At 44.4% G+C, this 27,888-nt stretch overlaps 1 protein-coding gene across 1 annotated transcript; it reads left to right on the top strand.

Moving 5' to 3' along the window:
• Positions 1–1,341: 1,341 nt before the first annotated feature.
• LOC123606057 (pre-mRNA-splicing factor ISY1 homolog) lies at positions 1,342–26,379 on the top strand. The gene is made up of 11 exons (XM_045493988.1): positions 1,342–1,593; positions 3,677–3,699; positions 4,305–4,356; positions 5,809–5,874; positions 6,882–6,924; positions 11,341–11,453; positions 17,199–17,316; positions 20,921–21,043; positions 21,840–21,961; positions 25,216–25,302; positions 25,689–26,379. Exons 1-11 carry the CDS (start codon positions 1,591–1,593, stop codon positions 25,794–25,796), a joined length of 858 nt encoding a protein of 285 aa, XP_045349944.1. The 5' UTR covers positions 1,342–1,590; the 3' UTR covers positions 25,797–26,379.
• Positions 26,380–27,888: the final 1,509 nt, after the last annotated feature.

Genomic DNA, 27,888 nt, shown 5'->3' with positions numbered 1-27,888 from the left:
AAAAAAAAAAAAAAGACCATGTTTATCTCTCTCATTTCACAGGGCTAGATGTTCCAGAGCTGGGAGTGTAGCATCCTCACAATTCAGTTCTTCCATTTCTGAACTTGAGGTGGCTGTTGGCCATAGTCACCTCTCAGCCGTGAAGGGAAAAGGGCAAGGGAAAGGCGTGTCCATACTTTTCATGGCATTGCCTATGTGGCATTTATTCCCTCCATTCAATTCCCATTGGCGGTTATATAATCACAAACCCACAATTAGCTGTCAGAAGTGGGAAGATGGGAATCTAGTTGGGTGGCCATATGCCCAGCTGAAATTTTAAGAACTTGTCCTTATCACCGCTCAGGCCTGAGATCCTGGTGTCTATTCTGAGTACATGTCTGTCCTGTCTGATCCTGAACCACATGTCAGCTGCTTTCCCCAGATGGCTTGTGCCTCCTGGGTGAAGCTGAAGTGCCCATCATTGGTTACGTCCTCTGGTAGAGAAGACACCATGGCCGAAGCTGTAACTGGCTTAATTTGCTACTGTCCTTTACCTGAATTCCACACAGCTCTGGACACCATATGGGGATAGCCACCAGAACCGTACGTATCAAGTGGCCTCTCTCGTGTCCCTGGGTCCTTGTCTGACGATCTCCTGATCCCAGCAACGTGCCCATCACACACTGATTGACCGCATCTCTCTGGGTAATGACCCAAACCACCTCTCTAACCAACCTCCTCCTCCAAGTAAGTAGGCTTTTCTTCCCTGGGCCTTAAATTTCTTATCTTAAAAGAGGGTGACTTAAAACACTGGTCCAGCTCTGATTGAGCCTGGCGATTCCAGAAGAGCTCAGAAAAAGTTAAGTCCCCACGTAAATGACAGGGAAACGCGGAGGAATTTACGAAGCCCCGCCAGCTCGAACTCCTGGAGAACACTCGCTCTGACCTGACCAAAAGGGCGTTTCAGCGCCTACTACCTGGGGCCTGCGGCTTCCACTTTTTGAGCTGCCTAGCCTCTTATGAAGGCTGGGTTCAGCGAGCCCAGTCCGCTGTGAGGACTCAGTTCGTTCAGAGGCATGAGGACGAGCGACTTCCGAAAGGGCATGTTTGCTCTCACCAAAAGAAATAAAAAGGGGGCCGGTGGGATGCGATCCAAAACGGCAACCATAACCCCAAGCAGCTTACAGTCAACCGCACCCGGTGCCCTCCGCTTCCGCAGTAGCAATAGTTAACGCAAGAAAATTTGCACTTGTTATCGCGAGAGCGAAACCAGCCGTCGGGAGCGGAGTCTAAGACACGTCAGTCTCACTACGCAGGCGCAATTTGCCAACGCCCCCAGTCTTCGTACGCGCGTGTCAGTGCGACGCCCGAAAGCCTAGGGAAGGCAGTCCTACAAGAGCGCTTTTGCGTTTCCTCTTCCTCCTCTAGTCGAGTCCCATTTTCGCTTCCGGCCCCCAACTTCCGGTCCATCCCGTTTGTCCTTCCGACAGAAAAATCGGTGGTGCGGTCAGCTAGAGTGTTTCAGTTCCCGCCGGGGTCGGCTTCGCCCGAGTCAGTGAAGCTCCCGGGGCTGGGGCCGCGCGGCCCGAGGGCGGCGCCCTCACTGCCACCATGGTGAGTTGGGTGGGTGCGTGGTGGAGGGGGCGAGCGGGCGCGCAGTGAGGTCTCCTAGCCCCATTCGGTCGCTCGTGGTGGAGGGGTGCAGCCGGGCATCACTGCAGGCTTCAGGCTCCTTGTCTACCCGTAACTTGGGTTCTCTTCCTCCTCTCTTCAGCTGTCAGAATTTGGGGTGGGAAATGGGAACCTCGGAGAGCGGAGTTACCGTCTCCAGCACTGTTGTAATCTCGATGAAGCGCCTTATCTTATCGCCCGGGAAAACTAAGAGAGGCGCAAGGACCGGCAGCGAGTCACGGTGCCTGGCGTGGGCCCACTTGTTTGTCCCCAGGTCCCATATGGGGGATGAACAGCGGGGGTGACAGTATGTTTCTGGGTTATTTGATTTATGTCTCTTCTCTTCTCCATCTCCCCCGCAAGATGTAAACTTCACGGGGTCGGTCTTTTCAACATTGCTTTCTTAGTGTCTAATAGTGGCTTTCTTAGGGGTGTGACACGTTGTAGGTGTTCAGTAACGATTGAATGGATGGCGTAGTGTTACTGCCTGAGGGGTATGATCTCTGTGGTCTGGAGTGGTTTGTTGGCTTCTCCATTGGTTCAGGAAGCACTCCCGACATGTCAGTGTGAGAATGCACCTAGCGCTGGTACAAAGAAGATGCTCATACATGTTAGTTACCATAATATTTTCATTAAGCGAAGCCCGCATAAGAAGCACAAGACGCAGTAATGAGGTTATAGAAGATGTATTGCAAGCTCTTGTAGATTAATGAGCCCAAGATCCCAAGAAGGGAAGAAACCTTGGGTTGGAATCAGACCTTTCTGTGGGAGACTATATCCCAAATTACTGCTTCATACTGCCCTGCTCAGCCTTGAGGCTCGTCATTTCTGAACTCAAACAAACATAGGGAGTCCTTCTGCCTATTCCCTAGCAGGGGAGAAGAATCCCTGGGCCTGGATATTTTTGGGTACAGGAGTTGTTGGGTATTTTATATCCCTGTCACCATCGCACATTCATATATGAGTGGGCTTACATTACCCTGGGTACGTGCCTGTATCACATTGATTCATTGTTTGGTGGGGAAGTTCCAACGAGCACCTACCGCGGTGTTTTAAGCATGCAGTAAACATTGAGAAACACTAAATTAAATATCTAGAATCTCTAGGATTTAGTAAAATAAGTAGGACACTGCCTCAGCCTTCAAGATGATGGCTTCCCCTGGGAGAGCTGCTTTGTTTTATCTTAGTTGGTAATGTGTTCACGTATCCGCCAAGCTTTTGCCAAGTTTGTTGCTGTGTCCATTGTAGCGGAAGGCCAGGAAGGAGACTTACGTTGAACTTAACTTTTGCTGAGGCTCTAGAAGCTGCATACCTGATGTTTTTATGTGTTTATCTCTTAAGTCTTCATGACATCTCTAGGAGATAAGAGGTATGATCCCTGTTGTAAAGATGGGGAACCTGAGAGACTACTTCTCCGGGATGGTGAGTGGAAGAGTTGAGAGTAAAGTTCAAGTCCCTGATTTAGCGAGTACTCTTTCTACTTAAACTACAACCCAGAAAACATGTTCTGTGCTTGACAGTGTTTCAGGGACAGTGGACTTGACACTTGTGTGACAGTAGTTACATAAAACTCCTTTTGGAAAAGCCAGTCTTTTCTTCCTCAAGTTCTGCTGGCTGGAAACAGACAGTTGGGATGCTGAGTGGAAAGGACCATGGTAGTTACAAACCCACACAAAAGGTAGCAGCCCAGTTGGGAAGAAGGGGCCACAGACAAACTTTCTGGGATGGCGATGACACCGGTGATACATTTTGAAGGATGGATAAGAGTTAGTCAGATCCAAAGGGTGGGGAGGGACAGTGGAGGAGTGAAGATTTTAGGTGGAGGGAGCAGCATGGGTAAAGTCACAGGATTTGGACGTCTTTTGATTTTTTTTTCTTTTGGTTTTCTTTTCTTTCTTTTTTTTCTTTTGGGATGCTAGTTCAAACATTATGCTTGTGACTGTCCTTTTGATACTTTTCTCTAAAAGTATGTGAAAAAAGGGTATTTTAAACATGGGCATTTTTCTCCCCTTCTGTCTCCTTTTAGGCCCGAAATGCAGAAAAGGCCATGTAAGTATCAATTCAGTTTTGTCTGTAAACTTTAAGGGACTTAATTATCACCATGGAGCTCCTTTTGTGTTTGGTTCTTTTCGTATTTTTCTTTCTATACGTGTGTTAAAATAGTATGCCCGTGTTCGATGTTTGTTTTCCCTACTAGTGTTTTCTGACAACTCCCCAGAACTTATACTGGATAAACATTAGTTTAGTTGGGGATGGTACAGGGGCTATGAGAGTGACAGCTAGGCACCCCATGATGCTAGTCTTTTAGCATCCGGATGTGTTGCTCACCAAGTGGTCTGATCAGGAGAGTTTCCCACGGTCTTTACACACAGTGTAAGAAAAATAGATATTTGGGTGTTCAGGAACACCCATGGCTTTTTAAGTTCCACTGTCGGGACACGGAAACCCATAACTTCTCTTTGGTGTCTTAATCTCTTGTGCATGCTCATGTATGCTCTCTTTTTATGAAGAATAATTATTATAATCTATTTATGAATAATATTCATGAATGGCTGATGTTAAATATGGTCATGAGTAGATCTATGTCATCTAGGAACTTGAGTGATAAGAAGTCTGTGAGCGGTATCTAATGGATTCTTCTCTCTTTCTGATAGGACGGCCTTAGCAAGATTTCGCCAAGCTCAACTGGAAGAGGGAAAAGTGAAGGTTGGTGTAAATCTTCATGAATTGTAAATCGTTAAGAATAAATGTGGTAAAACTCTCTCCTGAGCAGATGAGACTTCCAATTTCTTGTCTATAGCCGCTGGCACTCTATACATTTTAATTCTAGGTGTCTCTCTCTGTAGCTGGGGCAGTGTGATTGATGATCTAGCTGCTTCCATTTCCTCTGTATTATGATAATTGGCTTTCCATATTATCCCTGCTCTGTCTAATAGTGAATAATAGAAAACGGAATGTGCTATGGAGAGGAGCTCTAAGCTGATACCAGTAAATGATCTCAACTCATGGAGACTCAGCCAGGTCAGGGATAATAGGCAGCATTCTTTCAATATTTTTGTTTTATTTTATAGAAATTAAACACACAGGGGTGCCTGGGTGGCTTAGTCGGTTAAGTGTCCGACTTCGGCTCAGGTCATGATCTCACAGTCTGTGAGTTTGAGCCCCGCGTCGGGCTCTGCGCTGACCGTTCGGAGCCTGGAGCCTGCTTCCGATTCTGTGTCTCCCCCTCTCTCTTCCCCTCCCCCACTCACGCTCTGTCTCTCTCCCTCTCTCAAAAATAAATAAACGTTAAAAAAATAATAAAAAAAAAGAAATTAAACACACATGCTCACACACACATGCATGTGTACACATACATGTTTATGTATGTTCTGAATGTTGTAGATATTTCTTTTTTTTTTAAGTTTCTTTATTTTGAGAGAGAGAGAGAGAGCAAGTAGGGGAGGGACAGTGAGAGAAGGAGAGAGAGAGAGAGAGGAGAGAGAGAGAGAAAGAGAGAGAGAATCCCAAGCAGCCTCCACACCATTAGTGCAGAGCCTGATAGAGGGCTCGAAATCATGAACCATGAGATCATGACCTTAGCTGAACTGACTGAACCACCCAGGTGTCCGATAGATATTATTTCTTAAGATAATATGAATATTCCATGAAGTAAATATAACCTAGCTTACTTAGTCATCTCTCTATTATTGAACTTTTAAGTTGTTTCCAGTGGTTCACTGTACCAGATACAGTGCAATGTATGTATGTTTTTGCATGTATAGTTGTTTCCTTTTTTTAAAAAAAGTTATTTATTTATTTTGAGAGAGAGTGCATGCGCAAGTGGGGCAGGGGGAGAGGGAGAATCCCAAGCAAGCTCCACCCTCTTAGCACAGGGCCCATTGCAGGGCTCTGTCCCATGAACCGTGAGATCATGACCTGACCTGAAATCAAGAGTCAGATGCTCAATTGACTGAGCCACCCCGGCACCCCTTGTATAGTTGTTTCCAAGTGGAGACTGTAGTGTGAGATATAAGGCTTGATGGAGATCATTTGGAACTGAAACTTCAAATGTGTTTAGACCACTAGACATTTAGTCTTCAGGGCTGAATCAGTTGTGAATGCTGCACAGAGCTTGTAACTAGTACAGTGGCAACATGTGTATTTTCTTTTTCATAGGAAAGAAGACCCTTCCTTGCCTCAGAATGTACTGAGCTGCCCAAAGCTGAGAAGTGGAGACGACAAGTATGTTCTGGGTGAATCTGGTCTTAGTAGAAGTAACAAGTCTCTGTTTCTTTTTTTTATTGAAGTACAGTTGACACAGAATGTTACATTAGTTGCAGGTATACAACATGGTGATCCCACAAGTGTAGCTACTATCTGTTACCATAAATGCTATTATAATACCATTGACTATATTTCCTATGCTGAACTCCACTGTACCTCCCCACCTCCCCCCCCCCCCCCACCGTGACTTATCAATCCATAACTGGAAGCCTGTATCTCCCACTCCCCTTCACCCATTATTATGCCCATCCCCCACCTTCTTCCCCTTTGGCAGTCATCAGTTTGTTCTTTGTCTTTATGGGTCTGTTTCTGCTTTTTTGTTTGTTAATTGATTTGATTTGCTTTTTAGAGTCCACATGTAAGTGAAATCTGTCTGGCTCATTTCACTTAGCATAATACCCTCTAGGTCCATCCATGTTGTTGAAAATGGCAAGATCTCATTCTTTTTTATGGCTGAGTAGTGTTCCGTTGTATATGTATAACACACCTTTCTTATCCATTCAACTGTCCAAGGACACTTGGGTTGCTTACATATCTTGGGTATTGTAAATAATACTGCAGTTAACATGTATCTTTCAAATTAGTGTTTTCATTTTCTTTGAGTAAATACCCAGGAGTGGAATTATTGGATCATATAGTATCTCTATTTTTCATTTTTTTTGGAACCTCCATGTTTTCCATGGTGGCTGTACCAATTTACATTCCTACCTACAGTGCACGAGGTTCTCTTTTTTCTACATTCTCACCAACACTTATTTCTTGTCTTTTTAATTCTAGCCATTCTCACAGGTGTAAGGTGATACCTCATTGTGGTTTTGATTTGTATTCTGATTGTTTCTTATTCTCTCAGTGATTCTTTACCAGAATTCTAAGTATTTTTAATTACTAATCTTGAATTATATGTTTTCTGTGCTTTCAGACATAATCAAAAGTCATGAGAATATTACCTTTTCTTTTTTTCACAGATCATTGGAGAGATCTCTAAAAAAGTGGCTCAAATTCAGAATGGTAAGCTAATTTGTCTTTTACAGTGGTGTTTTTTTTTTGTTGTTTTTTTTTTTAAGTTTAACTTATTTTGAGAGAGAGTGCATGCTTGCACGACAGGGGTAGGGGCAGAGAGAGAGGGAGAGAGAGAATCCCAAGCAGGCTCCATGCTGACAGCATGGAGCTCGACCCCACAGAACCATGAGATCATGACCTGGGCCAAAGCCAAGAGTTGGACACTCAACCACTTGAGCCACCCAGGTACCCCTGCAGTGTTGATTCTCAAATCCACCATTAGACTCAGGGATTTCAACACTTCTCTTTCAATAATCAGTAGAACAAGTAGATAGAAGATCATTAAGGACATAGAAGAACTGAATAATAGTATGAGTCAATTTGACACTTCTAGAACATTCCACCTAACAAAAAAAAAACATTTTTTAAAAGTTTTATTATTTTTTATTTTATTTTATTTTTTTGAGAGAGAGAGAGAGAGAGAGCCAGATGGGAGGAGCAGAGAGAGAGGGAGAGAGAATCCCAAGCAGGCTCTGCACTATCAGTCTGGAGACCAAAGCGGGGCTCAAACTTACCAACGGTGAGATCGTGGCCTGAGCCGAAATCAAGAGTCGGACGCTTAACCGACTAAGCCACCCAGGCATCCCAAAATGTTTTCTTTTTTTAAGAGCATCTAGAATATTCACGAAAATAGAACATGTTCTGGGTTATAAAACAAATGTTAGCAAATTTAAAATAATCGAAATCTTACAAAGTATGTTCTCTGATTATACAGAATTCATGTAGAAATCCGTAACAGAAAGATACCTAGAAAATTCCTAAATATTTGGAAATTAAGCAGCATGTATCTAAGCAACCCATGTGCCTAAGAGCAAACTGCAAGGATATTCGAAAATATTTTGAAGTAAATGAAAATGAAAACATAATGTCAGAATTTAAGGGACAAAAACAATTTTGGGGGGGATGTTCTTTTTTTGTATTAAAATAATAGAAAATAAGAAAGGTCTCAAATCAATGATCTAAACTTCTATGCTAAGAAACTAGAAAAGAAGAGTAAACCAAACCCTAAGTAAGCAGAAGGAAGAAAATAATAAAGGTAAGAGCAGATATCGATGAAACTGAAAATCGAAGATGAAGAGAGAAAAGAAGTCAAAAACTGGTTCTTTTTTTTTTTTTTAAGCCTCACCAAGGCTTTACTCTTTTATTTTTTATTAAAAATTTTTTTTTAATGTTTATTTATTCTTAAGAGAGAGAGAGCACGTGAGCAGGGGAGGTACAGAGAGAGAGGGAGACACAGAATCCGAAGCAGGCTCCAGGCTCTGAGCCGTTAGCACAGCGCCATTGTGGGGCTCGAACTCACTAACTCTGAGATCATGACCTAAGCCAGAGTCGTTAAACCCAACGCCCCTAAAACCTGGTTCTTTAAAAATATCAGTAAGTGATGCCTGGGTGACTCAGTCGGTTAAGTGTCTGATTCTTGGTTTTGGCTCAGGTCTTGAGGTCACAGTTCATGAATTTGAGCCCCACATTGAACTATCAGTGCAGCAGAGCCTGCTTGGGACACACTCTCTCTCTCTCTCTCTCTCTCTCTCTCTCTCTCTGTCTCTCCCCTCCTCCCACCCCTCCCCTGCTCACTCTTTCTGTCTCTCAAAATAAATAAACTTCAAAAAAAAAAAAAAAAGAAAATTAAATAAAAAGGTCAATAAAATTAATAGACTTCTAGTCAGACTGACCAAGAAAAAAAGAAGATACAAATTAGGAACATCTAGGGGTGTCTGGTTTGCTCAGTCAGTAGAGCACGTGACTCTTGAGCTCAGGGTCATGAGTTTGAGCCCCATGCTGGGTATAGAGATTACATAAACAAGCCAACAAACAAGCAAACTTAAAAAAATTACAAGCACGAGGAATGACACTGGGAATATTACTACAGACTCTCCAGACATTAGAAGGTTAATAAGGGAATGTTACAGACAATGTTATGCCTGTAATTCATCAACTCAGATGAAACCGACCAGTCCTTGAAAGACAGAAACTTAAAGAGAATTAGTTCTTACCCAGGGGCAGTTTTGCCCCGCCAGGGGACATTTGTCAGTATCTGGAGAAACTTTGATTTTTATAACTTGGGGTGCTACTGGCATCTAGTGGTTAAAGCCAGGGAAGCCACTAAGCATCTTACAGTGTATCCTACAAAGAATTATTTGACTCAAAATGTCAGTAGTGCCACTGTTTAGAAACATTGTTCAAGATGAAATTGAAACCTGAGCATTCCTATGTCTATTAAAGAAATCAAGAATTTTTTTTTTTTTTAAGTAAACTCCATGCCCAGCATGGGGCTCAAACCCATGACCCCAAGATCAAGAGTTGCATGCTCTACTGACCGAGGCAGTCAGATGCCCCTGTATCTGTTAAAGAAATTGAATTCATAGCTAAAGCCTTCCAGCAAAGAAAACTCCAGACCCAGATGGCTTCACAGGTAAGTTCTACCTAACATTTAAGGAAGAAAAAATACCAATTCAACACAGTTTCTTCCAGAAAATTGAAGGGGAAGGAACACTTCCTCCTTCATTTTAGAAATTTGACTATTAGCATTACCATGATACTATAATCAGAAAAAGACATTACACGAATAGAAAAAAATTTCCAACTAATATTTCTCATGAGTGTAGAAATCTTCAATAGAATATTAGCAAACCAAATCCAGTAATTTATAAAAAGGATAACACATCACCAGGAAGTGGGATTTATCCTTGGTGTACATGTCTGATTCAGTATTCAGAAATGAATATAATTCACTGTATCATCATTGTAGAGAAGCCTCTCTAGATGATCTTTAGTAGAGGTCATCTCAGTAGATAACGGAAAAAAATTTTGGCAAAATTTAACATCCACTCATGGTAAAAACTCTCTGCTAACTGGGAATAAGAGGGAATTTTTTTCACCCAGATAAAACACTTATCCCAAAAAACCTATAGCCAGCATGGTACTTAATGGCAAAAGGTTGAATGCTTTCCCCCTAAGAGCAAGGACGAGGCAGAAATTCTTACCGCTTGTATTCAAGGTCGTACTGGAATTCCTAGTCTGTGCAGTAAAGCAAGGAAAGGAAATAAAAGGCACACAGATTGGAAAGGAAGAAATACAATTCTCTTCTCAAACTATGTCATTTTCCGTGTAGAAGATCCCAAGAAATCTTATGGGAAGCTTTCTAAAGTGAATAAGTGAGGTTAGCAAGGTTACAGAGTAGAAAGAAGGACAATACACAAAAATCAATTCTATTGTTATAATCCAGCACTGAAAAATTGGTAATAGAACATTTGCAAAAAGGGCTATTTACAAAAGCACCAAAACAGAAGAGATACTTAGGCATACATCTAACAAAATGTATGTGTGGTCTGTTTGCTTAAAACTAAAACATTGATGAAGGAAATCAGAGAAGACCCAAGTAAGTGGAGAGGTACAAGGCATTCGTGGATGGCAAGACCCAAACCTAGTAATGATGTCAGTTCTTGGTCTTTTCAAATACTACCACAATCAAAATCCCAATGGGATTTTTTTTTTAAATAGGTTGCCAGATTTTTTCTACATTTTAAATGGAAAGTCAAAGGAACTAGGATAGCCAAAGTAATTTTGAAAAAGAACAAGATTGTAGAATTCATACCACCTAACTTTAAGATTTTATATAAAGTTACTGTATTCCAGATAATGGGGTGGGTAGTGGTGAAAGACAGACCAATGGAAGAGAGTAAGAAATAGAGCCACACATGTGGTCAGTTGACTTTTGATGGTGGTACAAAAGCCATTCAGTGGAGAAGGGGGAGGGAGGTTACTCCCTTGCAACAGCCACGTGATACTTTGTTTCAACATATCAAGGTTCATTAGCCATTTCCCTTCCTTTGTGGTGGGATGCCCCAGCTGCTCTTGGCTGGGAGACAACACCTCTGCAAACTCTCTTGTGCATATTCCTTTAAATGGGTCCCTTAGGCTTCATTCTCAGAGAATAGTCTTTGCCAAAAGATGTTCCCATATAACAAAACATTGCTTTCCTGAAAGGGTGAAACCAACACAGAATTCTCCCAGTCCCGGTGCTTATGTCAGCCTCACTGCATCTTTGCTAGCGTTGGATGCCAGGTGCCCCCACCACCGAAGTATTTTAATAGTTGTATAAATGGAACAGTAGGATTGCTTCAGTTTATATTTCTTCAGTTGCTAATGATGATGAAGGTTTTCCTCAAGAATTTTTTTCCCCTGTGCTGGTGGGGACTCGGTTCATAATCCTTGCCATTTCCTTTATTTGGGTGTGATGGTTTTTCTTATAAATTTAAATGAGTGCTTTTGTCCCGCATACCTTCCTAGGTATTGACATTTATTTTTAGGGTATAACATTGAGTGCTATTTTGAAGAAACAATGTTAATGTTTTTGTTTTCCAGCTGGTTTAGGTGAATTCCGAATTCGGGACCTGAATGATGAAATTAACAAACTGCTAAGAGAGAAAGGACACTGGGAAGTCCGGATAAAGGAGCTGGGTGGTCCTGATTATGGAGTAAGTAAGCCACTGTGCCAGTGGATCTTGGGGGTAAGCGTTTTGGCAGGCTGGGTAACTTTGCATCTGCTGCAGCTCCCAGCCCATGCTGGCCATGGAGTAGGTACTTGAGGAATGAAAGAAGCTTTGAAAAATGCCTGTTAAATGTGGACAGGAAACATGGGAAAGGTAGGGAGGATAATTCTTTTTTTTTTTGTTTTACCTTTTTAATGTGGTTTTTTTAAAAATTTTTTAATTTTTATTTATTTTTTTAAATGTTTATTTTTGAGACAGAGAGAGACACAGCATGAGCAGGGAAGGGGCATTAAGAGAGGGAGACACAGAATGTGAAGCAGGCTCCAGGCTCTGAGCTGTCAGCACAGAGCCCGACGCGGGGCTCGAACTCACGAACTGTGAGATCATGACCTGAGCCGAAGTCGGACGCTTAACCGACTGAGCCACCCAGGCGCCCCTTAATGTTTATTTTTGAGAGAGAGAGACAGCAAGCAGGGGAGGGGCAGAGAGAGAGGGAGACACAGAATCTGAAGCAGGCTCCAGGCTCCACACAGCCAGCACAGAGCCTGACGTGGGGCTTGAACTCACAAACTGTGAGATCACGACCTGGGCCGAAGTCGGACGCTTAACCAACTGAGCCACCCAGGTGCCCCATGGTAGGATAATTCTTAAACACCCCATAGCACAGCCATCAGAGCAGATAGGGCCCCTCAGTTTACTGTCCAGATGTTCTTGAGTAAGCCACTTAGTCTCTCTGGGCCTCTTGTTTGTTCCTTTATTTATTTATTTTTAAATGTTTATTAATTTTTGAGAGAGAGTGCGAGTAGGGGAGGGGCAGAGAGAAAGGGAGACAGAGTTTCTGAAGCAGGCTCTGCTCTGACAGCAGAGAGCACAATGTGGGGCTCAAACTCACAAACCGTGAGATTGTGACCTGAGCCGAAGTCTTAGGCTCAACCAATGGAGCCCTGGGCGTCAAACAACGCCCCTGGCCTCTTGTTTAAAATGACCATGGTCCTGGAGCACCTGGCTGGCTCAGTCAGAGGAACATGCTGCTCTTGATCTTGGGGTTGTGAGTTTGAGCCCCACGTTGGGTGTAGAGATTATTTAAAAGAATAAAAATATTTTAAAAATGTGTATTATTTATTTTGAGAGAGAGAGAGTGGGGGAGGGGCAGAGAGAGAAGGATGGAGAGAATCCTAAGCAGGCTCTTTGCTGTCAGTGCAGAGCCTGACATGGGGCTTGATCTCACATACTGTGAGATCATGACCTGAGCCGAAATCAAGAGTCAGATGATTAACCAACTGAGCCACCCACGTTCCCCAGTCTCATTCTTTTTATGGCTGAGTGTCCATTATACACACACACACACACACACACACCCCACATCTTTTTTTTTTTTTTTTTTAATTTTTCTTACTAACATTTATTTATTTTTTGAGAGAGAGAGAGCACAAGCAGGGGAGGTGCAGAGAGAGGGAGACACAGAATTGTCTCCAGGCTCCAGGCTCCAGGCTCCAGGCTCTGAGCTGTCAGCACAGAGCCCGACATGGGGCTCAAACCCACGAACTGTGAGATCATGACCCCAGCTGAGGTTGGTCGCTTAACCAACTGAGCCACCCAGGCGCCCCACACACTACATCTTCTTTATCCATTCATCAATCCATGAACAGTTGAGTTGCTTCCATATCTTGGTTATTGTGAATAATGCTACAGTATTAGGAGTGCATTTTATCTTTTAGAATCAGTGTTTTTCATTTTTCTTTAGGCAAATACCCAGTAGTGGAATTATTGGATCATGTGGTAATTCTGTTTTTAATTTTGAGGAACTTCCATACTGTTTTCCACAGTGGCTGTACCAGTTTGCATTCCCACCAACAGTGCGTGAGGTTCCTTTTATTCCACATCCTTGCCATGCCAACACTTGTTGTTTCTTGTGTTTTTGATACTAAGCCATTCTGACGGATATCTCGTAGTTTTGATTTGCATTTTCCTAATGATGAGTGATGTAGAGCATCTTTTCAATGTGTCTGTTGGCCATCTTTGCCTTTGGAAAAATGTTCATGTCATCTGCCCATTTTTTAATTGGATTATTTGTTTCTTGGTATTGAGTTGTAGAAGTTCTTTTATATTTTGGATATTAATCTCTTATTGGATATATCCTTTGCAAATATATTCTCCTAATTAATAGGTTGTCTTTTTGTTTTATTGATTATTTTCTTTGTTCTGTAGAAGCTATTTATTTTGATGTAGTCACAATAGTTTATTTTTGCTTTTGTTTCCCTTGCCTTAGGAGACATATCTAGAAAAGTGTTGGTATGGCCAATGTTAGAGAATTTAGTGCCTGTGCTCTCTTCTAGTATATTTATGGTTTCAAGTGTCACGTTTCGGTCTTTAATCCATTTGGAGTTTCTTTTTGGGTATGGTGTTAGAAAGTAGTCCAGTTTCATTCTTTTGCATGTAGCTCTCCAGTTTTCCCAGCACTGTTTTTGAGGAGACTGTCTTCCCATTGCATATTCTTGCTTCCTTTGCCGTGCATTAATTGGCCATATAATCCTAGGTTTATTTCTGGGCTCTGTGTTGTGTTGCGTTGACCTCTGTGTCTGTGTTTGTGTCACTGCCATACTATTTGGATTATTACAGTTTTGTAGTATATCTTGAAATCTGGAATTCAGCTTTGTTTTTCTTTCTCAAGATTGCTTTGGCTGTTTGGGGTCTTTGTTGTTCTATACAAGTTTTAGCATTATGTGTTCTAGTTTTTTGGAAAGTGCTGCTGGTATTTTGATAGGGATTGCATTAAATCTGCAGATTGCATTAGGTAATATGGACATCTTAAAAATATTAAGTCTCCCAGTACATGAGCATGGAAGAGCTTTCCATTTCATTTGTCATCTTCAATTTTTTTCATGAGTGTTTTACAGTTTTCAGAGTACAGGTCTTTCACCTTCTTTTTTTTTTTTAATTTTTTTCAACGTTTATTTATTTTTGGGACAGAGAGAGACAGAGCATGAACGGGGGAGGGGCAGAGAGAGAGGGAGACACAGAATCGGAAACAGGCTCCAGGCTCTGAGCCATAAGCCCAGAGCCCGACGCGGGGCTCGAACTCACGGACCGCGAGATCGTGACCTGGTTGAAGTCGGACGCTTAACCGACTGCGCCACCCAGGCGCCCCGGTCTTTCACCTTCTTGGTCAAGTTTATTTTATAAATTTTTGGTGCAATTCAAGTTAATCTTTCAATATTTTTCTTTCTTGAATTTTTTTTAATGCTTAACAGTTTTATTTCCATTTTCTATGTGTAAAAGTAATACATTTAAAATTTTAGTTTCACAAGATGAGACGAGTTCTGCAGATTAATGGTGGTGAGGGTTATATAATATTATGAATGTATTTAGTATCACTGAACTGTCCACCAAAAATGGTTAAGATGGGTGGTGCCTGGGTGGCTCAGTTGGTTGAGTACCTGGCTCTGGATTTTGGCTCGGGTCATGATCTCATGGTTTGTGGGTTCGAGCCCTGCGTCGGGCTCTTCGCTGGTACTGCAGAACTGCTTGGAATTCTGTCTCCCTCTCTCTGCTCCTCCCCCACTTGTGCACGCACGCTGCACACTCTCTCTCTCTCCCTCTCTCAAAATAAGCAAATAAACTTTTAAAAAAAGGTTAAGATGCTGGGGCGCCTGGGTGGCTCAGTCAGTTAAGCATCCGACTTAGGCTCAGATCATGATCTCGCAGTTTGTGAGTTCAAGCCCTGCGTCGGGCTCTGTGCTGACAGCTCAGAGCCTGGAGCCTGCTTTATATTCTGTGTCTCCCTCTGTCTCTGTCCCAACCCCACTCATGCTGTCTGTCTCTCTCTCTCTGTCTCATAAATAAATAAACTTAAAAAAAAAAAAAGGTTAAGATGGTAAATTTTGTTATGTGTATTTTGCCACATTAAAAAAGAAAAGTAGTACATTTATCAAGTTCAGAAAAGTACAAAGAAGCAGGATAGCATTCAGTCAGGATGGCATTGCCTGGATGAAACTACTTGAATAATTCCTTCTGTTGTTTTTCTGTGAGTGCCACGATTGAGATCACACTCACTGTATATACAACTTTGGTTGTAGGATTTGTTTCTTTCCAAAATAGTAACATTGCCTGTGTAGATACTACAGAGTTTTATGCAAAAAAAAAAAAAAAAAAAAAAAGAAAAAAAAAAGGAAGAAAATATAAAATAAAAAATAATAAAAATTGTAAAACATTAAAAAATTTGTTATATCTAATGAATGATACAGAATGTTATATAGTTTTCTACTACACAGAAATAACTACTACTGACATTTTCTATTTAACCTTTCTAGCATTTTTTTCTATGTATATATATGTTTATTTTTACGGAAATTGTTTCTTATTGTAACTATATGCTTTGTTCACTTAACAGTGTTTCAGGAGCATACTTTCATGTCAATAGTCATTTATATCATCATTTTATTTTTATTTTTATTTCTTTATTTTTAAGTAGGCTCTATGCCCAATGTGGAGCTTGAACTCATGACCCTGAGATGAAGAGCCACATACTCTGTTGACTGAACCAGCCAGATGCCCCTCGTCATTTTAAAAAGCATTTTTGAGGGGTGCTTGGGTGGCTCATTCGGTTTAGTGTCCAACTCCTGTACTTGGCTCAGGTCATGATCTCGCGATTTGTGTTTCAAGCCCCGCGTTGGGATTCTCTGTCTCACCTTCTCTGCCCCTTTCCCACTTGCTCTCTCTCTCTCTAAAACAAATAAACATTAAAAAAAAAAAAAAAAGCAAATTTTTGAGAAAGTTGCAAAATTAGTACAGAGAATTCTTATATACCCTTCATACACATTTACCAGATTTTGGCTTTTTTCCTGTGTTTACTTTGTCATTTTCTGTGTGTACCTTAACACATTATGCTTCTTTTTCCCTTAATACTTAGTATCTCTTGTGTATATTTTCTCTCTTTCTTATTTTTGTTATTTTCTTATTAGAGAGAATGTGAACGGGGGAGAGGGGCAGAGGGTGAGAGAGAGAGAGAGAGAGAGAGAGAATCAATCTCAAGCAGGATCCATGCTCCATGTAGAGCCCATCATGGGGCTTTATCCCATGACCCTGCAATCATGACTTGAGCTGAAATCAAGAGTTGAGTGCTCAACTGACTGAGCCACCGAGGCGCCCCTTTGTGTATTTTCCAAGAGGAAGAATGTTCTCTTATGTAACCGTGGTAGAATTATCAAGTGTAAGACACTTTGGTACAGTCATTTTATGTAAAGTACTTGACTGTTTCATAGATTTTTTCCCAACAATATCCTTTTATAGTCCCATAGACCTGGCTCAGGGTCACCATACTACATGTAGTTGTTGACATCATCATTTTTAATGGGTAGAATTCCGTCTTCAGCATGTATTTCATTTGTCTACTGCTCGTCATTTGGGTTGTTTGCAATTGTGTTTTGAGCTTTTGTCACTTACCTCATGTTATAAGTGTTTTCCCAAGGCAGTATAGGAGTTTCATAAGAATCATTATCTTTAAGTTATAGAGTATATTCCATCCATGACAATGCTATAATTTACATAAATCATCCTCTTACTGTTAGGTATTTAGGTTGATTTTAATTTACAAAAAAAAGTGCCCAGATGTTTTTCCGTGTACATCAGTATTTTCCCACAATTATTGTTATTATCTTAAAATATATTTACAAACATGGAAATAGTGGGTTAAAGGATCAGATTCATTTTCTCTTTTTCCTTCCCAATAAGAAAGTTGGACCTAAAATGCTTGATCATGAAGGGAAAGAAGTCCCCGGAAATCGAGGTTACAAGTACTTTGGAGCAGCCAAAGATTTGCCTGGTGTTAGAGAGCTATTTGAAAAAGAACGTAAGTGACTGCTAATGTTTGTGAAGGTCTTAGCCTCTAATTGTTGGTAGTCATCCTAACAGATCTGTATGCTAGGTGCTCCTCCTGCATTGTTTCAGGAGTCAGTAATTCAGTGTCAGAATTACTGTTCCCCCATTTTAAATGAGAAACTTTAAATACCAGGAGTTGAAGTCACAGGCCCAAGGCACGCAGCCGGGGTTGGGAGGCGAATCCAGAATTGACTGGCGCCAAATTCTCACATGCCAGTCTCTCAGTCTGAATGACATGTTTCCGGTTTGAGGTTTCCTCGAACCATCAGGGCAGGCTCTGATGTTCATTGAAATGGGCTCATGTTTCAGTTACTTGTTAGCTGAAAAAACCCTAGCCGAAGAACAAGTAAAAGCTTGGACCGAACCCCAGTAGGTATAAATGGAGTAATAGGGAACTGCTCTGTGCGAATTCAGGGCTGGTCCCCTCACCTGTCCTGCCTTTTCCCTCTGTGGCCGTGGGGAGCTTCAGCCAAACCTTGGCCTTCCAAAATGCAATTGGAAACCACTAGCCTGGAGTGTTTGTGGATTTTAATTTTGCCTTTTAAGAAAGTAGTCTAAATATTATAGAAAAAAATGTGAATAGCAGAGAAGAATGACAGCAATATTCTCACCACTGTTGGTGTTCTTCTCTATTTCCTTCCAGTCAGTTTTTCTTTTAAAAATATAATTCTAGGGGCGCCTGGTGGCCCAGTTGGTTTGAACGTCCGACTTCGGCTCAGGTCATGATCTCACAGTTGGTGGGTTAGAGCCCTGTGTCAGACTCTGTGCTGACAGCCTAGAACCAGCCTCAGATTCTGTGTCTCCCTCTCGCTCTGCTCCTCCCCCAACTCATGCTCTGTTTCTCTCTGTCTCAAAAATAAATAAACATAAAAAAAAGATTTAGAAAAAAATATATATAACTCTAGGGGCGCCTTGGTGGCTCAGTCGGTTAAGCATCCAACTTCTGCTCAGGTCATGATCTCATGGTTTGTGAATTCGAGCCCCACGTTGGGCTCTATGCTGACAGCTCAGAGCCTGGAGCCTGCTTCAGATTCTGTGTCTCCCTAATCTCTCTGCCCCTCCCCCACTTGTGCTCTGTCTCTTTCTCTCAAAAATAAGTAAATGTTAAAAATATATTTATAATTCTATCTGTATTCAGCCCTGCTTTTTTTTTTTTTTTTTTTAAGTTTGTTTATTTATTTTGAGAGACAGAGAACCAGCAGGGGAAGGGCAGAGAGAGGAGGGTGCAGAGGTTCCAAAGCAGGCTCTGCGCTCACAGTAGAGAGCCCAATGCGGGGCTCGAACCCACAGACCGTGAGATTATGACTTGAGCCGAATTCAGACACTTAACCGACTGAGCCACCCAAGTGCCCCAAGCCCTGCTTAATTTTAAATTAATTATGCCCAAACTGGTTTTGCGTGCGTTATTAACACCACTTAAAATTAATTCAAGGGATACCTGGCTGGCTCAGTTGGTGGAGCATGTAACTCTTGATCTTGAGGTTGTGAGTTCGAACTCCATATTGGGTGTAGAGATTACTTAAATATAAAATTGTAAAAAAAAAAAAAAAAAATCTTAAAAAAATTTTAAAAAATAATTCAAAGTGTAAGTATCATGCTGTTCATTGTGAAAATAATATAGTTTTATTACAGAGAAGTGGTAAAATACAGAAAATCAGAAAAACAACTGCCCATATTTTCCCATCTGTAGATGACAATTGTTGGCCTATTGGGACATATTTCCATCTAGTTTTTAAAGGGAAATGACAACCCAACAGATTGATCAAAGAATCAAAGCTGATAATTTAAGAAGAAAAAATTCATATGTTGGAGGGGGCACCTATATCGAGGTCAATATTTTTAGAAAAATAATTTTTCTAAATTTATTATTTATTCCAGTTGTAGATTTTTTTTTTTAAATGAGAAGGTATATAAGTCAGTCTTCATGAGTATATTCAAAAACACTCTCCCCTGGGTACCCGCCCCCCCCCCTTCCCCGTGCCCCTGAATAACTGGTAATCATTATTATCTGTTTGTTACATTCCCTTCCAGGCCTTTTTTAATGCACTTACGTGCTTATTTCATAAGCTGAATTTCATCAGTGTGAGTGACACCTGGCTTAACCCCAATTCAGTTTAGGCAGCAGAGTGAATTTATTGGCTCGCATAACTGAGAAGCCCACGGTGGTTTGCTTTCAGGAATGGCTGATTCCAGGCCACATTTCCTCCATGTTGCAGTTTTGACTTCCACTGCGTGAACTTTTTCTCTGTTTAGTTCTCTGCTTGTGGCAGCAAGTGGTTTATCACCAACTTACATTTTGTCCTCTTCAGCAAGAGATTTTTTTTTCTCCCAAGCAGTTTAAGCAAAACCCCCAGAATTGAATCTGGTTGGCTTTGACCAGACCATAGTTCTACCCTTAAACCACTCCCTTTGACTGGGAGGAACGCAGCGTTCTGAGCCCGAGGGGTTTTAGCCCTGAACCCGGTCCTGGGTGCAGCCAGCATGGTCACGGGTCAGGGACCAAGAGTAGTGGAGCAGTGAATAGTGAGATCGTGACCTGAGCCAAAATCAGAGGTCAGGACTGAACCACCCAGGCATCATGCTAAATGAAATTTTTATACATGTGAGCTTTTTCTGCTGAAATGATCAGCTTTTACTCTTTCACCTATCTGTTGGGTTGCCATTTCCCTTTTGATTTTTTTTTAAGATTTTTTATTTTTAAGTAATCTCTACACCTAGTATGGGGTTCAAACTCCCGACCCTGAGATCAAGAGTTGCATACTCTACTGACTGAGCCAGCCAGATGCCCTCCTTTTGATTTTTAAGAATTACTTAGGTATCCTGAATAGTAACCCTTAGTCTGAAAAAAAAATTTTTTTTAAATTTTTTTTAATGTTTGTTTATTTCTGAGACAGAGAGAGACAGAGCATGAACAGGGGAGGGGCAGAGAGAGGGAGACACAGAATCCGAAACAGGCTCCAGGCACTGAGCTGTCAGCACAGAGCCTGACGCAGGGCTCGAACTCACAAACCATGAGATCATGACCTGAGCTGAAGTCGGTCGCTCAACCAACTGAGCCACCCAGGTGCCCCTGAAAATATTTTCTTTAGGACTTTCTCATTTATCTTTTTTGTTTTATTATAGTTTCTTTTGTCTTATCTATATACTTACATTTTCCTGTCCTGTTTTTTTATTTAATATGACATTTCCTATATTATCAAAGCATCTTGTGCAAGAGCAGTACAGGGGCCATCAGGTACCCCATTTTACACACATCCTACAGCTTGCATAGAGCCTTAGGTTATTCCAGGCTTTCACGACCCTGTGAATAATGTATATCTCTGTCCATTAGGCTTTGCCAGCTTTTGTTTTTGTGTTTTTAATTAGTATAAATTTTTTCTAAATAGAGTAATTGGGTTAAAGTTTTAAAAAGGGTTGTACCACTTAATGTAAATCTCTGGCTAGTACAGAGAGGTGCCTACATCATGGTGTTTTCTTGAGCACGCACACTCCATGGCCACATAACATTGTCCAGGATGAAGGCTTGGGTGTGACTGTGGTGGGTTATTTAGCTGAGCTGGTGCTGTTTCTTTCAGCTCTTCCCCCTCCAAGAAAGACACGCGCTGAGCTCATGAAAGCAATCGATTTTGAATACTACGGTTACCTTGATGAAGATGATGGTGTCATCGTGCCTTTGGAACAGGAATATGAAAAGAAATGTAGGTCTCCGAGCATTTCGTTTCATTATAGATGGCATCTGGTTTCTGTTCTGTCCTTTGAAAATGTCCTTTACACCAGAAGTGGGTTGGTTTTATTGCTGATGGTCTTCTGAGGAAATGGTCTGCTCGGTATCAATGATGCAGTCAGGGCTGTGTTGTGCCAGAAGCAGCAGGTTGGGGAAGCCCAAGAGTGACATCTGACCTGCCCCTTATCCACCCAGAATGCATGGTCTAGATTCCTTCCCACGTTGGTTTTCTTGAAATCGGGAAGTGGTGCCCATTTAAGTAGCTTTCAGATATGCTTTAAGCACAGCTAATAGGTTATCAGTATAGAGCAAGGTGGGTGTCTCTTTCTGAGTGCTTCTTCCATGCCAAGCCTTGTGGCTAAGCATTTTATGGACATTGTCCTGAAGCCTCATGACAGCCCTATGAGGAAGAAGTTAGTGCTGAGACCCCTGGTGTGTCAGCTAGGGCTTTGGGTGCAGGTGGTCAGGAGTCTGAGCCCTTTTCCGGCATGCTGTACCACTGTGTCTCCTCTTTCATGTAGGCATGTCAGGAAGTCACTTAGGTCGTTGAACTGGGGATGATCTGGGGTTGTCCCCTGCCAGGCTGCTTGTTGTGACTGGGAGCTAGAGCTGTGGTGTGACCAGACTACCTCTCACACTCCACTCCTGCCTGCCAGGGCAGAATGGAGGGTTCCCCTCTTCCGAGGGGACATGTGGGCCTCACCCTGCCATTGCACATAAAGCTGATTTCGAGGCCTGACTAAGCAGCACCTGCTCTCCTGTTTCTCCAGTCAGGGCCGGATTGGTGGAAAAGTGGAAAGCTGAGAGAGAGGCCCGGCTGGCAAGAGGAGAAAAGGAGGAGGAGGAGGAAGAGGAGGAAGAGATCAACATCTATGCTGTCACCGAGGAAGAGGTACTATGGGCAGTGGGGGGCCCCGGTGCTCACTGCCTCTGCTCTGAGCCACGAAGCCTGGGCCTTGGGAGAATGGGTGGGATGGTAGGAAGCCTCGGCCCATTGGCGAGGGGTCGGGGCCAAAGCCCAGCCCTGAGAATTCAGCTTCCTCAGCTGGAAGATGGATGTGAGGATCACCACTCAGCATCCCAGGGAGGGTTCTAGAAGGGAATGGCTGTTAGAGCACTTGGTAAACTGTACTTTATACCCAGCATTACTTACCTGCTTTGTAGAGATAGGCCCTTCTGAATACACTGCTGTCGGACTTATAAATACATTTGATGCCATGAGTTCTAGCCCGTGTCCCCATCATTTCTTTTTATTTATTTATTCACTTCTTTATTATTACCACGTTTTCAGGTTTAATTATGTATCTATTGTATTAGTTGCTTATACATTACAAGGTACCACAGATTGGGCGGCTTAAACACCAGAAATGGATGTTTCTAGCCTCAGAGTTCTAGAGGCTAGAAGTCTAATATCAAGGTGTCAGCAGGGTAGGCCTCATCATTTATTTTTATTTTTTTATGTTTTTATTAAAAGTTTTTTTTGAAATGTTTGTTTATTTTTGAGAGAGAGCACGCGGGCCGGGGAGGAGCAGAGAGAGAGAGGGACAAAGGATCTGAAGCAGGCTCTTTGCCGACAGCAGAGAACCCGATGCAGGGTCGAACTCATGAACCGTGAAATCACGACCTGAGCTGAAGTTGGACACTGACTGAGCCACCCAGGGGCCCCTCATCATTTCCTTTTAAGTGGCAGTGCCAAAAGGTCTTGTTTAGTCTTAACAACCCCATTTTAGAGATAGAAACCAGCCCAGAGCAGAGAGGGCCTTATTCAGAGGGTGGTGGTTGAGGGTGGAGCTATGATCCTGCCTCTCAGGCAGAGCCTGCTAGCTCTGGACTCTTCTGAAGAGCCTGCCATGCAGCCCTTGCTCCCTGGACACATCGAGAAGGGATGAAATGGATTTCCTGGACTGAGAAGGGGAGGGGAATTACCCGTGTGTGGGCGATAGGTCAGGTCCCGGGTGAGGAACTTGCCGCGACATCGGTGGCAAGGAAGCAGGCTCGGAGAAGTTTAGTGACTTGGTCATTATCACACAGGGTACGGCGGACCTGAGGTTAGGTTCATATGCAGGTCTGGCTGCTCAGCAGTGGGGACAGTGAAACATTTGAAGCCCTAGGAAGGTCTTCTTCAGCTGCAAATAATTCATTTGCTCTTTCAGCGGGTGTTTGTTTAATTAGTGGCTACTGTGAACCAGGCCTGTGCCAGGGGCACAGCAGGAGACAAGCTCTGCTTGTAGCTTAGAGTCAGTGGGGAGACAGTCCGGTGAGTAGAGACAGTGGGAACCAGTGGCTGTGACAGCGGTCTGTGATAGTGATGTGGTGCGGGGAGAGCCCATGAAGGCTCTCCCTGGGAGCTGACCCTTCAGCCAAGGTCTGGAAGATCAGGACAAGTTAATAACCAAGGGAGAGGCAGTGAGGGAAGAGTGTTCCAGCAGCGGGGGAAACACATGTACTGAAAGACACCATGGGAGTGTGAGGGACAGAGGACGGGCCGGTGTGGCTGGAGCACAGTAAGGGGCTGTTGGGGTGGGGGCAAGGCAGAACAGGCCGGCGCCCCTGCTCCACGGTGAGGAGGGTTTGCCTTCATCCGAAGAGCAATGGAGAGCCACCAAACTACAAACCTTGTAGTTTTGAAATAATTTACAGGAAGTTGTAAAGGTGGTACAGAAGGTCCTATCCTTCACCCAGTTTGCCCCAACGGTTACATCTTCCAGAGTTACAGGACGGTGTCAACACTAGGAAACAGAGATGGCGTAATGAGTGTATAGCGTTGTGTGTCTTTTATCACACGTGTGGATTTGTACAACCACCATTTCGGTCAAGATACAGAGCCGTTCCCTTCGCGTGTTGCACCCTGACAGTCAGCCCTCCTTCCTTCCCCCATCCCGTGGCCAACTCCAGTCGGTTCCTTGTCTCTATAATTCTGTCCTCTTGAGGATGTTTCATAAGTGGAATCGTACCATATGCCACCTTTGAGGATGGTCTTTATACTCAACACAGTGCCCTTGAGCTCCATCTGAGGTGTTGAATCCAAGAGTTCATCCCTCTGTATTGCTAGGTAGTAGTCAGCGGGTGTGGGCAGAGGCTGGTGCAGGGCATCTGGCACCGACACTGGCAAACAGCGGACCCCACCACCTCACGGGAGCCCTCTCTCCTCAGATTTCCAAGGCCACATTATTTCCTGAAGTTATTGGCAATCTCTTTTGACTCGTGGGCAGACCCTGAATTGATCTTTTTTCTATATTTGGTACATTTCCCTTATTGGGTACATTTGGTAATTAAATTTTTTAAATTTTAATTAAAGAAATAGATAACATTCACAAGGTTCAAAAAGCAAAGAATGTGTAAAGACCAACAAAGATTCCCTAGTTCTCTGGATGCAAAGATGCACCCGGTTCTCACGGCTGTCACTAGATTCTCTTCTAATTCTGTTTCCTCATTCAAAAGGTAGCATCATTTGCACAGTGTTTCGTGGCTTTTTAAAATAGTTAGTGGGTGTCTCCATGTCTTTCTGTGTGAGCACTGAACTTCCCCATTCCTTTTGATTTTTTCTTTTTCTTTTTTCTTTTTTTATTTTTATTTGTTTATTTTCATGTTTTATGTATTTTTGAGACAGAGAGAGACAGAGCATGAGCAGGGGAGGGGCAGAGAGAGAGCGAGACACAGACTCCGAAGCAGGCTCCAGGCTCTGAGCTGTCAGCACAGAGCCCGACACGGGGCTCAAACTCACAAGCTGAGATCATGACCTGAGCCGAAGTCGGACGCTCCACCAACAGAGCCACCCAGGCACACCTGGCATTTATTTTTTAAGTTTATTTTGTGAGTGAGATTTTATTTATTTATTTATTTATTTAGTTAGTTAGTTAGTTAGTTAGTTATTATCTCGCATACACAAGAGAGACCAGGGGAGGAGCAGAGAGAGAGAATCCCAAGCAGGTTCCATTGCTGTCAGCAAGGAGCTCGAGTGAGGCTGGATCCTACAAACAGATCATCACCTGAGCCAAAATCAGGTTGGATGCTTAACTGACCAAGCCACCCAGGCACCCTATTTTTTCCTCTTAAATAGCTGCCGAATTGTGTGTTTTGTAGCGGTTCCAACATGTGTGTAACGGGCTCCGGCTCACTGCCTTTTGGTTGTTCTCTGTTTTGTAGTCTGACGAGGAAGGCAGCCAGGAGAAAGGAGGTGAAGACGGGCAGCAGAAATTCATCGCCCATGTCCCAGTGCCATCACAGCAAGAGGTAGGACAGAGGCTGAGAGCTGTTCCCCTTGCAGGTGGGGCTTTCCCAGTGCCAGGGGACTCGGGGAAAAGGAGCCTGCACAGAGTGTGTTCGTGGGTTTTCTTCGCCCTTCCTATCCGTTAGGGCAGCTCTGACTCCGACCACTTGGCACTGGTCGCTATGCTTCCGGTAGGTAAGGTGCAGCATGCAGCGGGGGGCTGGGTCCTGTCTGCTTTAGGGGATACTGACAAACAGGGTTGTTCCTCCGCTTCCAGTGGGAGCTGGCTCTGGGGTTTGGCTCCTCGATGGCCTCTGTCTGGGGATCTCCCTCCTGGCTGAGCTCCAGCAGGGCACGGAGGGCCTTGTGGAGGAGTCCAGCATGAGCCCTTCACTCTTGCTGTCCACAGATCGAGGAGGCCCTTGTGCGAAGGAAGAAGATGGAACTCCTCCAGAAGTACGCCAGTGAGACCCTGCAGGCCCAGAGTGAAGAGGCCAAAAGACTTCTGGGGTATTAGGTCTGAGCCGGGACCTGTGCAGGGTCTGGAAATCTGTCAGGGGACCATCATCCCCCGCTGGCCCTTGCCACAGGGCTCTGCTGTCCTAGGACTGCAGACGGGCAGGCTGGCGCTGTGAGTCCTGGGGCTCCTTCTCCCACCTTCTCTTACCCTGGCCCCTGGCCCTCCCTAGCAGGCTGTGGGCTTCAGCTGTCACTTTTGTACACATGTTTTGCTATTGTAGGAACCCACTTATTTTTATCTTGAGTGTATAAAACAGGCTGCTAGCTGGGTGCTTGCGTTTTATTTAGCTTTCTCCTGTCACTCACGGTGGGGAGGTCAATTTATGACTACCGTTAAAAAGATATACTGCTACCTCCTCTTGAAAAATGAGACTGTGTCAACTCGGCCCACAGTCCCATGTGTCAGCCACCAGCTAGAGCTGTTCCTTTTGGGTCGGCTACTGCTCGCGGTTCTCCGTGGCCTGCCCAGCCTACCTCATTCCCTCCTGCCCAGGTGGCAGGACTTTCAGTTTGGTACTTCCCTTTTATGACAGGTTCTGAAGAGAGCTATTTTTATTAAAGATTTTTATATGGAAGGGCAACCCCCACGTCTGCGGCTGGCTCCCTGGGAACCGTACTGAGGCGATGGCTGCAGCAGGACGCGAGGTTCAGAATCGCTGCAGGGGACAGAGTCCCAAAGCACACAGCCCACGTGGGGGAGGGCTGGGACGGTCCGGGCTCCGTCCTGGGCCGAGGTGGGCGGGCAGAGCCGTCCTCGCCACACCCCCGGCCTGGCCCGCGTGAAGGCACACCACGGATGTCCAGGAGGCGCGAGTGGGAGCCCAGCCTGCCATCAGGGCTGGGTCTTTTCTTTCCTGGGTGGGGAACCGACGGCAGCGACGGGGTACAGCCGTCTCTGAGGCTGTGTGTGTGGGAGAGGGTTCCCCACGCTCCGGAGGGCTCCTAGGAGTAGCTGGGAGTGAGTGTCAGGACCAAGCAAGGGGGCGACCCGGTCGGTCAGTGCGTGGCCTGCTTTAGGAAGGTGTGTGGAGCTGGGTGTGGAGACGGGAGGCAGGAGCCAGGCCAGGCAGAGGCTGGGCAGAGACTGGCTGGGGTGGGGAGTGGCCGTGTGGGGAAAGGGACAGAGGACGAGGAGAGGGGATGTGACTCGGGTGAGGGCACTCTGCGTCCTGGCTTCCCCAAAGGAACGGTGGCACGGTCCCTCCTCAGCTGAGCCCCTGGCTGAATGTGTGGTCGGGGGTGGGGCTTTGGGGGCCCCCGGGGGGGGCGGCCGGGACCAGACTCCGCTCTGGGACCTAGGACCCAGCCCCAGCCTGGTCCGGGACAGGGGCTCAGGAGCCAACTTACTGGGGACTTCGAGTGAGACCCTCTAGGCCCCTGGCCTCACTCTCCCTGTTTTCAAGCCCAAGACGTTGTTCCAGGGTCTGGCAGTCCCACGGTGCGGGCAGAGGCAAGAGAGGGCCCTCAGCACAGCCTCTGGGGGCCACGTGGTGGCCCAGCTCAGACCACCCAGTTAGGGGTTTTTCTTCCAAGGGCCACATGCAGGCGTGGGGCCGCCCTGCATTCAAGGACACCAGGAAATTCAAACAACAGGTATCTCCCTGGAAAAGGTCACAGAAGAGACTGCGGTGTGGCCCCTCTGGAAGGCCCAGGGCTCCAGGCCCACCTCCGTCATTCAGTCCATGGAATTCACAGGTTTCGAACCTCTGGGACAGAGTCAGAAACAGGCGTCGCTGCTCCTGTCCTTTAGTTTCCAAAGTCCCTCCCAGCTGGGATATCCTGGTGGCTTCCCAGGATGCAGGCAGGACAGGAATTCGTGTTCCACGTCTGAGGAAACTGAGGCTGGGTAGAGAAGCACGTAGCACAGGTGTTACTGGCTGAGACGGACCCAACCCCAGATTTCTTCCTATCCTGAAGGCCCTGGCTACTTGTCTGCCAGGGGCCCCAAGGGGGAAGATCTGTGCATGTCTCCCACTCTAGGCCTGTAACAGCAGAGGAACTGGCTTGGCATGTGTGACCATTGGTGGGGATGTGATTCCCTTGGCCCAGTTCATTGCTCAGAGGCAAAGGAACCAGTCTCAGGAACCTTG

The sequence above is a fragment of the Leopardus geoffroyi genome, chromosome A2 (assembly GCF_018350155.1).
Source record: "Leopardus geoffroyi isolate Oge1 chromosome A2, O.geoffroyi_Oge1_pat1.0, whole genome shotgun sequence".
NCBI classification, from domain to species: Eukaryota; Metazoa; Chordata; class Mammalia; order Carnivora; family Felidae; genus Leopardus; species Leopardus geoffroyi.
Note: the sequence above shows the minus strand (reverse complement) of the source record. Positions and strands in the feature narration are given on the sequence as shown.

Coding starts and splice junctions, on each gene's coding strand:
- LOC123606057 (XM_045493988.1), top strand. Junction 3,700..4,304: donor CGAAATGCAGAAAAGGCCAT/GTAAGTATCAAT, acceptor TCTTTCTGATAG/GACGGCCTTAGCAAGATTTC. Junction 21,962..25,215: donor ATGCTGTCACCGAGGAAGAG/GTACTATGGGCA, acceptor TCTGTTTTGTAG/TCTGACGAGGAAGGCAGCCA.